This window comes from Zeugodacus cucurbitae, chromosome 3 (genome assembly GCF_028554725.1).
Source record: "Zeugodacus cucurbitae isolate PBARC_wt_2022May chromosome 3, idZeuCucr1.2, whole genome shotgun sequence".
In the NCBI taxonomy this organism is placed as follows: domain Eukaryota; kingdom Metazoa; phylum Arthropoda; class Insecta; order Diptera; family Tephritidae; genus Zeugodacus; species Zeugodacus cucurbitae.
This window is the reverse complement of record NC_071668.1, coordinates 68,170,007-68,184,215: the sequence shown is the minus strand read 5'-3', so window position 1 is coordinate 68,184,215 and position 14,209 is coordinate 68,170,007. Positions and strand designations below refer to the sequence as shown.

General features: G+C 28.2%; 3 protein-coding genes across 7 annotated transcripts; 2 read left to right on the top strand and 1 right to left on the bottom strand.

Moving 5' to 3' along the window:
- Positions 1 to 174: 174 nt before the first annotated feature.
- Positions 175 to 1,202, top strand: Pros35_2 (proteasome subunit alpha type-1). 2 transcript variants are annotated; one of them, XM_054226717.1, is made up of 4 exons: positions 175 to 309; positions 391 to 835; positions 899 to 972; positions 1,047 to 1,202. In XM_054226717.1, the coding sequence occupies exons 1-4, from the start codon at positions 307 to 309 to the stop codon at positions 1,098 to 1,100; spliced, it is 576 nt and encodes a 191-aa protein (XP_054082692.1). In that variant the 5' UTR covers positions 175 to 306; the 3' UTR covers positions 1,101 to 1,202. The 2 variants fall into 2 exon arrangements, with proteins under 2 accessions (XP_054082692.1, XP_054082691.1); XM_054226716.1 differs by having other exon boundaries at positions 1,044 to 1,202.
- Positions 1,203 to 1,585: 383 nt separating this feature from the next.
- On the top strand, positions 1,586 to 2,804 carry LOC105214698 (proteasome subunit alpha type-1-like). The gene is made up of 3 exons (XM_011188266.3): positions 1,586 to 1,732; positions 1,789 to 2,424; positions 2,510 to 2,804. The coding sequence occupies exons 1-3, from the start codon at positions 1,730 to 1,732 to the stop codon at positions 2,717 to 2,719; spliced, it is 849 nt and encodes a 282-aa protein (XP_011186568.1). The 5' UTR covers positions 1,586 to 1,729; the 3' UTR covers positions 2,720 to 2,804.
- Positions 2,805 to 3,390: 586 nt separating this feature from the next.
- LOC105214697 (clavesin-2) lies at positions 3,391 to 14,123 on the bottom strand. Of its 4 annotated transcripts, none has more exons than XM_054226245.1 (4): positions 13,400 to 14,123; positions 12,859 to 13,334; positions 8,571 to 9,181; positions 3,391 to 3,993 (listed from the first exon to the last, which is right to left on the bottom strand). In XM_054226245.1, exons 3-4 carry the CDS (start codon positions 9,171 to 9,173, stop codon positions 3,601 to 3,603), a joined length of 996 nt encoding a protein of 331 aa, XP_054082220.1. In that variant the 5' UTR covers positions 9,174 to 9,181; positions 12,859 to 13,334; positions 13,400 to 14,123; the 3' UTR covers positions 3,391 to 3,600. The 4 variants fall into 4 exon arrangements, with proteins under 4 accessions (XP_054082220.1, XP_011186564.1, XP_011186563.1 ...); XM_011188262.3 differs by having other exon boundaries at positions 12,868 to 13,334; positions 13,400 to 14,118; XM_011188261.3 differs by having other exon boundaries at positions 12,823 to 13,334; positions 13,400 to 14,115.
- Positions 14,124 to 14,209: the final 86 nt, after the last annotated feature.

Below are 14,209 nucleotides of genomic sequence, written 5' to 3'. Positions count from 1 at the left end.
TTTATTATAATTTCATTGAAATTTTAATAACCACGTACAAGCATTTATAAATTGTTAATAAAAATATAGTAATAATAGTATAATATTGAATAGCTTAAAAGCTATTGTATATAAATTGAATGCATTTAATAACATATTAATTTAATAAAAAGTAATTAAGTATCACCATCACCCTGTTAAAGTAAATTTTCCAACAGATCGTCAGTTTTATATTGAATATCGTAAAAAAATATACATACATAAATGTTCTCTGGCAAAAAGACATTTTATCAACAAGTTCTTATCAAAATTATTATTTTTGTCTAAATGGTGATAAATAGTATTAATATTAGCGTTTATATTTGTAAATACATGGAGTTTTAAATAATTTGCATTTTTTTATGTTTATAGGACAGAAAAAACAAAACTTGTCTTCCAGTGGTGGCTATCAAATCTGCTGATTTAGTCATACTAGTGGCTTCGGCGCAATTTTATCAAATACGAAAAATTGATGAATATATAGCATTCTCATACGCGGGCAACCAACCAAATGGGAACGATTTTTTTATGCATCTGGTAGAGGAAGCTGGAAAATACAAATTTGCTTATTCAACAGCATGTCCAATGATACGTCTTGTAAAACATCTTTGCAAAAAGATACAAATAAGAACACAACGTTACGACAGAAAGCCATATGATGTTGAGGTTTTACTGACCGGTTGTGATGATAGTGGAATACATATATATCACATTGATTCTTCTGGCAATTTTTATGAATGCAACGCAATGGCTATAGGTTCGGGGTCTAAGCGGGCATGTGAATATTTGGAAAAACTACTTCTAACGAATTCAAAAGGTTACGTTTGCATTTCCATTAATTTTTGTATGTTCATAACTAAATGAAAACAATTTTTTGTAGGCATATTATGTGCTGAGGATGAACTGAAATCTCATGGCCTCCAAGCTTTCCTAGATGCATGCCGTAATGATGAGGTATTTTTACGGCACATAAAATCATAACTTTTCTATTTTTTACTTTTATTACTATACTTATCTCTTTATAGAAGAATGTCATAGCTACAATTGGCACAAAGAGAAGGTACGAGAGAGATTTCTTGTGAATAGAATTGAATTGTTTATGTAAAAGTGGAAGAATCATATTCAACATTTTTTAATATATATAGATATGCTTAATGTTTTAATAAATTATTATAATGACATAAGCTTGTTTAAAAAATAGCTTTAGAGAGAACTTAACTTACAGTGATCATAAAGATCTTGGATATAAAAATTAAATTTATGAAAGGAAATGACTCAACGAAAAAGGACACGTTTCCGCTTGCTGACTTCGCTTCGTTAACTTTCTCTTGCTATCGTAGTGTAGCGATGTCGGCACTTTTGTCGCATACAGTCCATTTTGCAGGCTGACTCATATATTTAAAATATTTATCAAACGTTTATAAATATCAAATAAAAATATATAAATGAAATACTATAATTAAACTAATTTTTAATTGATAATTATAGTTCAAAAGCTTTATATAACAAGCGTGGATATGCTTAAATAATGCTTTTTACAAGTAAAATTGAAATAATCTGGCAGTACTGAACTGCTTGTCACTACCCTGTTGTATTCAATCTCGCCATATAGTAATTAATTTAGCAACTTAATTATTCATACTGAATTGGCGACAAGCATTGTCATTTACTATTTGCCGAATCATTGTAGATTTTTTCTGTATTAACAAAAATGGTAAGAACTTACTTAAAAATAGTGTATATTTAATTCAAATTAATGTATATTTACAGTTTCGAAACCAATATGACAGTGATGTTACTGTGTGGAGTCCGCAGGGTCGCCTGCATCAAGTTGAATACGCCATGGAAGCTGTAAAACTTGGTTCGGCCACTGTAGGCTTGAAAAATTCGGACTATGCAGTACTGGTTGCTTTGCGTCGTGCAGCTTCTGAACTTTCCTCATCCCAGCGTAAAATTATACCAATTGATGATCATTTGGGTATATCCATAGCTGGCATTACAGCTGATGCACGCGTACTTAGTAATTATTTACGTACGGAATGTTTAAATTACAAGTATGCTTATGGTGCCCGATACCCGGTATCGCGTCTCATTTCGAATCTTGGTAATAAAATGCAAGTAACCACACAACGTTATGATCGTCGTCCATATGGTGTGGGACTTTTGGTAGCCGGCTATGACGAAAGAGGTCCACATATATTCCAAGTAGATCCTTCAGCAAACTTTTTCAATTGCAAAGCCATGTCAATTGGTTCACGTTCACAAAGTGCGCGCACATATTTGGAACGTAATATAAGTTCGAAGGGACGTGACTTTGTTTGCACAAAAGACGAATTAATTTGTCACGGCATTCAAGCTATACGTGGTTCGTTGCCCAATGACGAAGACAGCGAATCGCCACTGCTGGTAAATTTCACAATCTAAATGCAACTTATTAAAAATGTGTACAAGTGTGTGTTTGATTTTTATATTTTTTTTTTTGTTATTTTAGAATATCTCAATTGCAATTGTGGGCAAGGATCAACCATTTAAAATTTTGGATGACGTTGAAAGCAAGAAATATTTAGATATGGCGAAAAAATTGCCAGCACCACCAGCACCAAGTGATGATATACCATCTACGGGTGGTGATGATGACGAGGATAAACCAGATGATGCGCCACCAGATCCACAAGTACTTGTAGCAACAATGGAGCGCTAAAACATAATTTTAGATGTTTTCGGTGCATTTCAGTTAAATAATATTTAATAATAAAAGGAAATTTAATTTTTGTGGAATGCTGTAAGCTCTGTAATTTTTTTAATTTTTTAAATGTCCGGAATATATACGTCTGTGCGTTTCATTTAAATCGTTCTCAAGTGTAAGGAGTTGAGTTTCTTCTTAAGTATGAATTGTGTCTTTTTATTGTGTGCGTGTGTGTGTTTGTGAAAATTCAAGACATATTTGTTGAAGCGGGATAAAAACATTTTTTTTTTTTAAATATTTGCTGTTCACAGCGTTCTTAATTTCAGGCTTCATAAATTATTCAATTATTGTATTGTGAATTTGAAAACATTTATGGGTTTCTCAGATAGCAGATTTCATATAAAGCAGTAAGTTCACAAATGTTTTGGAAATTTTTAAAATGTGCTGTGAAATGAGAAATATGTTTTGGAAAATCTATTGAGTTAACAATACTTCAATTGATATAAATTAGTGTACTCTCCACCTACATAGAGCAGTCTGTCAACATGTAGTCAAAAAGTGGCACATTTTTCGGCGTAAATGTAGATCAAAAGAAAAGTACAAATTAAAAAATTTTTAATGAAAAAAATTAGTAAACAAAACCTTTTTTATGCGGAAAAAATAAGTTTTAATAAAACAATTTCAAATGTTGCATTCAAACATAAATCAATATATTATCGCGTACAATTGTGTACTCATAAACTAAAAAATAAACTAAAGATAATAATGAATGCGATAAACATAAAAAATAATGGAAATACATAGTTCTACAAGTACATACAAACACATTTTGATACACATTGAAAGTCAAGTGCATCACTAAAAATATTTATTATAAAAACTAAAAGTCTACATTGTCATGAGATTTGTTTAATATTAACTAAACTTCCATTCGATTCGATTTTTTGCGCGCCATTTGTAATTGCTACCGGTTTCTGCCAATCTGCCGTTTTGGCATATACAGTCGCTTCAATAAGTCTATAGGACTTTTTCAGTTCCGAATTCTGACTTGACTCCAACAGATAATGATACCAGTCCAATGTATTAATGGCCGGACCTTCGCCACCCAAATCCGGTGGTAAAATATCTTTACTGACCATATTATGTAAGCTGGTCAAATTGGTGCCATGTACCAGTAGGCGTCGCTTTATTTTCTCATTTAAAAAGGGTTTTATTACTTTTAACATCACATCCACATACCAAGGTTGACCGATAAAATGTATGCCCTTGAATTTTGCCGGCATGCAATCCTGTGAAGAGAGGAAAGATTATTATGTAGGCGATTAATTGACAAAAAGCGTGTATAATAATATAACAGAATAAATAATATAAAAATTATATAAACTAATATAAGCTAAATGGTCACAAAATCGTTAGGAGTGTCTTCATATTGTCTTATTGATATTAAGGGGTTAAGGGCAGTCAGGATTTTCAAATAATATTTTTTTTGTTTTTGCTTTTTCGTTTGGTAAAAAAAATTATCTGAAAATTATTTTAAAAAAATTAGCTGAAAAATTGAAGTTTATTCGATAATTACATTTCGAGTTATTCAACAAATAACAAATAGCGCTCGGGCACTCTAAAACGTTAATGTGAAACTTGAAATGCATTTTTTTTAAAACTATGTTTTTTGAACTGATGATAACTGTAACTCGAAAACTGTTCAATAGATTTTAATAATATTTATTTATTTTAATAATATTATACAGCTTTTTTTGTTTATATAATAATTCTGGGCCTGTTTATGAAAAATTTCGATTTTTTAAGACCAATTAACTGTTGATTTTTTCCCGAAAATCTTGAAAAAAATCTTCTTTTGAAAAAAAACTTCGAAAATTATCTATTTATAAAACTAATTTTTCTTATCCGATTGATTTTAGATGAATCTCCAAGGACTTTTGTTTGTCACCGCAAGGACCTATTTAATTAACAAACAGTAACTTCAAGTCAAAACATATGTAATAATGCCATATTATCACTTTTGTAAAATAACATAATATTATAGCAAAAAAAAAAAAAAATTACTTAAAACACTAATTTTTTGTGTCTCTGACTGCCCCTAACCCCTTAAATAAAAATAGTTTTTTTTTTGTTAAAAACGTTGGGCATACTGATTATTTGTACAATTTTCTTTTAATTGTGTTAAACGAATTCCATTCCTGAAGCGACTTGATTGATGCGAAACCTCGTTGACCTTGCCTTTGGAAAATCATGTAATAAATTCTGCTTTTGTAGCCTACTTTTAGGCGTTCAAAAAGAAAAGCTTCATTATAAAAATTCAGTAAATTTTTCTATATTTTGGAAAGGCAAATTTTAAAATTAGTGGCGCTATGAAAATTTAAGATTAATTTCAGTAAAAATGTATTAATCGGAGTATGTCTTTATCATACAAATTATCAAAAAAATTATTTTATTATTATTACATATTTTATTTTATTATTTTTATCTATTTTTTCATTTTTAGTAGCAATATATAAGGATTTTCGAATTATTTAAGTTATTAAGTGAAATAACTTTTTAAATTCTTGATTCTTTTTTCACCAAATTGTAGTTACTGTGCATTCAAGACATTTTGTTTTAATGACTCCGTTTGCCGGTGTACACATCTTTTATCTCAAAAACATATTTTCACATATTTGGTAATAAAAATGAGTCACCAAAGTGAGTGGCGACTTTTTGCATTAACTGTTTGCCACAGACAATTATATTTTTCGCCAAAATATAAAGCAATCCAAAATGCATGTGTACATAATTGTATATATATATGTACATATATGTATTTATATATAAACATACATATATGACATACAAATATAACTGAAAATTCACCTGCATTGCCACAAGACTAAACTGTAATATAATAAACTGATTTTTTTTTTTCAAATATTTACCGAGTACCCGGCCTGCATATGAACATATGAGTACAATATAAATACATATATATGTATGTATATACAGGCGTGTATTTTTATAGATATGATATTTATTTATCAAGCATTGTTTGTATTATTATATCTTTGTTTGAATTAATATATCGCAAAATTAAAATAAAAAGAATTCGCCTAGACTCGTATACACACATATGTATGTATATGCATTTTCGTGTGTGTTTGAGCACATAGTGATTACTCCAAACAGCCATAAATTTATAAATAAGAAGACACCAAAACTTATTGGGATTTTTTTAAAAAAACTTAATATTGATATTATTTTTAATAAAAATTTTATAAAATTTTTATTAAATTTTTATTGGAAAAATATGATTAAGTTTTATGCACTACTATTATTTTTAAAATGAAAAATATTTTATTTTAATTTTTTTTTTAATTAAAAAAGATATTTTATGTATATAGATACATTATATACATTTTTTAATATCATTAGATTTTTTTTTTTTATTATCTGATACTTTCTCAAAATGAGGAGTTTACTCTATTTGAAATAATCCAAAATCAATATTTGTAATTTAAAAATATAAATTCAATATTAATCTGATTAAAAAATATAAAAAATACAGACTAAAAACATTAATATTTTTGAAAATTTTTAAAATTAAAAATTTTTAGCTGGTAATAGTTAAACACTATTTTTTTAATTTTTTTAAATTAAGTAACAATGACTATTTATAAAAAATGACTTTAAAAAATATTGAGAGACTAAAAAAACAATTTTAATTAAAATAAATTGAACACAGACAATTTTTTTCTTTATTATCTGCTGTTTTATTAAAAAACAGATCGAAACAAAAAAAAAATATCACAGAAATTATATAATCACAAAATTATTTTTTATTCTCATCATTTCAAAGTTAAATAAAATGAACTGTATGAAATTAATAAAAAAAATTGCACACATTTTAAAAATATAAGAAATAAAATAAGTACAAAAATAAAAAGTTAAAAAAAAAAAACAAAAAACAAATATTTAAGCATAATATATATATTTTTTTATTTTTAATTTTTTAATAATAAATATTTTCTTTTTAATTCAAGGTCTTATACTTCAAATAGTTATAATTTTTCTAATTTTTTTTTAATCACAAAATTATTATTTTTTCTCATGATTTTAAAGTAAATAAAATGAAGTGTATGAAATTAATAAAAAAATTTAACAAATTTTAAAAATATAATAAATAAAATACATAAAAAAAGTAAAAAAAAAAAACAAAAAACAAATATTTAAGCATAATATATATATTTTTTTATTTTTAATTTTTTAATAATAAATATTTTCTTTTTAATTCAAGGTCTTATACTTCAAATAGTTATAACTTTTCTAATTTTTTTTTTAATCACAAAATTATTATTATTTTTTTTTTTAAGTAAATAAAATGAAGTGTATGAAATTAATAAAAAATTGAACAAATTTTAAAAATATAAGAAATAAAATAAGTAAAAAAACAAATATTTAAGCATAATAAATATTTTTTTTTAATGTTTAATTTTTAATAATAAATATATATATTTTTAAATTCAAGATCTTATGCTTCAAATAATTATGACTTTTTCACTGAATAAATATATAAATTTTTAGTGATAAAAATTAATTATTATAACAAATAAGAAAAGCCTAGGTTCGGGTGCAACCGAACATTTTATATTAATATAGTTTTATTAAGATAGAAAGTCCAATAGAATAACGAAAATCGTCTTATATAGTATATGGGGCTGAGGTAATTCCTGAACCGATTTCACTAATTTTCACCACCAATTTACACAATATTCAAGACTATACGCTCACTTAATTTTGCTAAGATATCTCACATATTAACCGATTTATAAGGTATAAAGCCCAACGGCAGTCTGATAATCCAAATATAAGGTATATTGGAGGGAAGTTATGACACGATTTTAACCATTTTTGGTACAGAGTCACACTATTAGAAGAAAAAGATTCTCTCTGAATTAAATGAAAATATCTGAGAGATATTTTCGGTGAAAAATTACGCTTAGTCGCTGAGTTCTTCCTGTTTGGATATCCGGCATCTTGAAAAGTTATAGTCCGATTTCGACATTTAAAGTGAATGAATCAGATGGATTTCAAAATTGAGTTATAAGGAAAGTAGGTATGGTTGTGAAACAATTTCGGCCATTTTTCATTTGTGTTATTAGGCTAACAAGAAAGTATTATGTACCGAACTACATTGAAATCGCACGAGTAGTTTCTGAGATATGGTTTTTGATCCATAAGTGGGCGACGCCACGCCCATTTTCCATTTATTAAAAATAGCTGAGTGCAGCTTCCTTCTGCCATTTCTTCTGTAAAATTTATTGTTTCTGTTGTTTTCCGTTAGTGAGTTGACGAACTTTTAGTGAATTTCAATATAATCTTTGTACGGAAAGTGGGCGTGGCTATCCATGGTGTGTAATGAGTTAAGGGAAGTGACTGCAGAAGGTTTGGTTTATATAGCTTTATTGGTTTTGGTTAATTCGAGATATATACAAAAAACCCAATTTGATGCGGGCCCACACCCTCTTCCCCAAAAAATTACATCCAAATATGCCCCTCCTTAGTGTGATCCTCTGTACCAAATACTACTTTCATATTGTTACTTAAGGCTTAGTAATGACACTTTATGTGTTTTCGGTTTTCGTCATTTTTTGGGCGTGGTAGTGCTCCGATTTTGCCCATAACAATCCTCCCACGGTCCCAAGGAACATGTGTACCAAGTTTCGTTAAGATAATCTTAATTTTTACTCAAGTTATCCCTTGCACTGGTGGGCGGTCAGGAAGACATCCGGATTTCAACTCGCCTTTGTTGCGAGAGTATAAAAATTATGTATGTAGGTTTTTTACCACCACATTAAAGATTATAGAATTCACTCACCTGCAAACATTCAATCATCAACTTAAGCGTTTTCGCCGATATATGCTTCGATTGTTTATATGTGAAGTTCGTCCAATCGACGATCACCACGAATCCCAATGCCTGATTCTCCACATTCTCCAGTAATTTATCCAAAGATAAGAGCATCGCACGGAACACATCCTCCATGCTGTATTTATTGGTATCCCAATTGGCAGCAGCGAAAGTCAGCACTTTCCGACCCTTACGATCGCGCTGCTTCAATACGGACGGATTGCCATCTCTTAAGGATGTTTGTATGTTTTCATCGAAAATACTGAGTTTTTGTAAAATATGCTTATTATGCTCTTTGAATAATAAATATTTAATGAGTAAATCTAAAGCGGCTTCGCAATCGAATTTCTTCGCATATAAGAAACGATTTAAGAAATTTATATCCATACAACAGGATTTATCACGTAGCGCCAAATTGACACTGGCACCGATCATATCGCGAAATAAATCCAATTTTCTATGCCTGTCGCGTGCATCGCTATTGCCAAAGATCTCCTGTCGGGTGTCGATGCTTCTGGGAACCCGGCGATTTCGATTTGTCTGTACGTGTACCTCCATAAACTCGGTCATTTTGTAGTCTAAAATCGAACATTAAAATAAATATATGGTTTAATATAAAAAAATTTAATTTATATTAAAAACTAGGAGGATGAGAATATAAATATCAACAAAGGTGTAATCGCCAAAGCATTCTAACGCTGTTCGAATTAATCTAGTGGGCCCCCTCTATCACCAAGTGATAGCACCACAAAAGGGAACACATTCTATGTGGTATCATTAGGTTAGATAAAATTTTTCAATAACTACTACCGTTATGTACGAAGCATTGCAATTGGGGTAGGAAATTGTTAACAGTCTTTGATGGTTTCGGTCGAGTCATTCTTATCTGTTATTTACTATACAGTCACTGTCATGTCAAAATGTTATTTGAAATTAAATTTTTTTTACAAACATTTGTTTTTTGTTAGACGGCACGTAAGTTTCGCCATGTGACAACAATGCAAACATAACGCAAATTAGTCAAGGACAGTTAACGGCACTGATCTGTAATATTTTGTTTTAAACGAGATGAAGTTCTGATCATTATAAAATGCTAAGCAAGAATTTCTCTAGAAAATTTTTATATTTTATAAATAATAATTAATAATAAAAAAAATATAAATCAAGAATTTATTTATAGAAAAGAATACTGCTTTAAACGTTTTTAGTAGAACTTTATACTATTATATAGATTTGAAGCGAATTGGTAATAACTATTATTAACTGAGATAAACAAATTTAATGTTTCTAAAGTAAAAGTAAGGTAAAAAATAAATATTGTTATATATACATTTTTTAAAACAATTATATTTATATAAAATAAGTTTAAAAAATATTTTTTTTTCTAAATTTGTTCTTAAGCGATATTATTATTAAATAATTTGTAACAACAAAATGTTGAACAAAATTGGAAAGTAAATATTTTGTCTAAAACAAATATGAGAAATAATTTCTAGCAATTTTTAATTGTTTTGTTATTATTATTTTTTATATTATTTCATTGTTTACTTTTCATTATTTAGCTGTGAATTTTAAAGATATTTTTATTAAAAATCAAAAGATTAAAAATTATTTTCTCAAAAATTGTTTGGTCCAATACATTTTTTTAACATATTAGAGCTCATAAAATTTATAAAATTAATTAAATAAGCTGTTTTGGTGATACTAGAAAATCTATAACGAATATTTTTTCTAAAACACATTTTAAAATTTTTTTCGGGCAGTATTTAATTTTTGATACGAATAAAATATTAAAATTTTTATATATATAAAAAAAATTATTATATCATTTTAACATTTTTTGGGCAAATAAATTTTATCGAATATATTTTCTAAAACAAATCTAAAATTTTTGATTTCTAACAATTTTTTAATTGTTTTGTTATGAAATAATATCGTTATTAATATTTTTTTTATTGAGATAAAGTTTTTAGTGTTAAAGAAAATTATATTACGAAAAATATAATATTACTCATTAAGGATTTTAGATCAGAGAATTATTATTTTTTATTTTCACATTTTTTGGGCAAATAAATTTTATCGAATATATTTTCTAAAACAAATCTAAAATTTTTGATTTCTAACAATTTTTTAATTGGTTTGTTATGAAATAATATCATTATTAATTATCCTTTTTTATTGAGATACAGTTTTTAATGTTAAAAAATTATATTACGAAAAATATAATATTACTCATTAAGGATTTTAGATCAGAGAATTATTATTTTTTATTTTTACATTTTTTGGGCAAATAAATTTTATCGAATATATTTTCAAAAACAAATCTCAAAAATTATTTATTTATATTATATTTCACTTTTTTATTTTATTTTAATTTTTGTTATGTAAAAATATTGATTTTTTTTAATTGATATACAATTTTTTTTTGGAAATTTATATTAAAAAAAATATAATATTACTCATTACGGATTTTAAATTGGCAAATTTTTATTTTTTAAACATTTATATGGGCACATTAATTTTTTAACATATTAGAGTTCATAATGTATGTATATAAATAACGGAATTAAGCTGCTCTGTTGATCCTAGCAAATTTATATCGAATATTTTTTTTAAACAAATCTAAAATTTCTGATTTTTAATCATTTTTATTTAATATATAAATGTACATATTTAATATATTACTACTGATTTTTTTTTTAACTTAGAAACATTGTTTTTTTATGTTTTTAAAGAAATTTATTTTTAAATCGGGAGGAAAACATTTATTTTTGTTTAGGGTTTGTGCCAATAAATTTAAAATTTAAATTAAATTTTATTTACATATTAAAGCTCAGAATATATAAAAAAATCACAAAATAAGCTGCTAACAAATTCATATCGGATATTACTTAAGCAACTGTACATTTATTTATGAAATTTTCTTTTTATTATTGCTTATAATTTAAAGCAAATTCGATTTCATTTTTTTCTTCTTTAATAGCTGACAGCTCAATTGTATGACTTTTTCATTTTTATTTCTTTCTTTATGACTAGAAAATTAATAAAATTTTTAAATAAATATTTTTGAATAATTTTGCTTTGTAAGTTTGAATTATATACTCTAATTTATATATTTTCGATTCTCTTTATTTATGTAGGTCATTCAAATTTATTTTTAATACCATGCATGTATTCTTAACTTTAATCATAATATTTATAGATTAAAATTTTGTTTAACATTCAGACGCGCTAGCAATCGTGAAGCGGTGCGGTGTATCAATAAAATACGACTCATTCCTAAAAAATCAATGAATTACTACAAAATCCAACAATTCACGTGTTGTTTAAATTAAGAGTTATCAATAAAAAGCATCTTTCACATGTCTAAGAATAACACTGCTGTTTTGCTATTGCATTATTATCAACATTAAAGATAGCACCAAGCGAAATGTTGGTTGTTGGTACACATACCAATTACAGGCAGTGTAAAATTGCAAGCAACACCCAAGTACAAAAGCGGCATTACACCTTTGCAAGTATTTTATATATATACCATATGGAATTATTTTTTATATATGTACATATGTATGTACGTACATAAATACACAATAAATCAAAAACAACAAACGCGCTATTGATGACACGCAATTTTATTTGGACACGAAATATTCTTTATAGATAAAAATGAGGCTCACTTGATTAATACACATTTATTTACTATTTTATCACTTTGTTGGTGTTGCCTATTTAATTTCGGTGGTCGCGATCGATCATAGGTGCTTTTTAGCAATGTGGAGCGAGCGTTTTGTCGAATTTATGTGCAAGTAATGCTACTTAATATTTTCATTGATATGCGAATACAGCCAAGTCGAACAAAATTTGAGACTCTTATCCAGTTATGTATGACATTGTGATTTTTTATGCAACAGCTTCTGTTTCCTGTTCTATATATGCACATATGCTAGATGCGCTTGCGTTTTGTAACAAACTTAAGTTAAGATTATTTTACACGATTACATATGTGTACATATATATAAATAGATTATATATTGAAAAGTCTATATTTCAATTATGCACACATTGAATTTATCGTATTCTATTTACACATTTTATAATTGACCACAAAGGAAATGTACGCTTATTTGCGATCGACACTATGCCCAACACACGCTTGAATGTGCCTGTGTGTATGTGCGCGTTTGCGCTGTCTGTTTTCAACGGATGACTAATAATATACCTGGCTTAAACGTGATTATGGCTTTTGTTCACACACACAACTCACTACATAGTTTTATTGTTGTTGTTACTATTGCTGCTATACGGTTTTTGAACGGCTGTTACTCTTTGCGCGCGTTAACACACGTATGGTATTCTCGCCACGACGCTGTTGTCGTACTAAGCAAAATGTTGGAACTGCTTTTTCCGGTAGTGCTGCCGCTTTAATACCCAAGCAAGTCAGTAACTGCTGAGTTGGTGGACAGGTAGGTGAGTATTATGGAGGTTCTCGCAAAATGCCAACGTAGAAGCTTTTGTAGTCTTTATTAGCAGTTAGTAGTCTCCGTAGAAGACACCTCGCAAATGTAGGTTGACACACACACATGTACATACTTGCTTACATTTATTGAGTTCATACACCATGTATATGAATTGGCTGGGAGAGGCGTGTTGTTAACTGATAAAGAGCGCGTCTATCTACTTCCGAAAGTGTCGAAGAGCGCCAAAACGTCGACTCATGATAATGACTGATAACTGCAATACCAGACAACGCATTAACAATTATTTCGTAAAATAGGTACACTGTAAATTAGACTTACCCTTTAGTGATGTAGATATATTGAGTCATTGCGCTCCAGATCAACGAATAATGAAGGAGAACACAAGCTAACAGTTGAAGCATGACTTGATCCATTCAATTTACGCCTCAGTGCTCTTCACTCTAGTCGTTCTTCTTATGAGTTGGCACTCATTCAAAACTCGAAATGAAGTTTGGTGGATTTCCATTTTTTGTGTGGAATATAAAACCCCCCTCTCTTAAAATAGTTCGTTCGTATATTCGTTGGGTTGACGTGACTTAAACCTATTTCCATATCCGTTGATTCACAGCGAGATTCCTCGCTTCGAACACGTAAGAGTCCATAGACTGCCTCATTGGATTTTATCATAAATTATAGAAACTCAGTTTGTTTCGGTTCGCTAATATTTTGAATACGGAATTTAGCACGTAGTCTAACCTCGTCAGCTATTGATATATCAGAGACTACTGTTCATTGACATCCGTAACATTAATGCTTTATCTGGGTTAGATATTTGGAGTTCATTGTGCTCGTAGTGAGTCTTACCCATTGGTTATTTTTATTGGAATCTGTGTTTTAGAAGATCGGTCTCCATCCAAGTAAGTAATTCCATCGTACGCGAAGTCATCGTTGAGAATTTTATAGCAAGTCATTTCATCCAAAGCGGACGGAGTGGGTTTTGTTAAGAAATTTTCCACTATCCAAATGAAAGGAAGAAAACCTAGTGTAGACGCAATCTATCGGTTTAATTCTGTTCGAAATTAAAAGTATATATGCACATAATACAATCTTAATTTCTTTACTTAAGAGAACGTAATATTAAATTAAAAA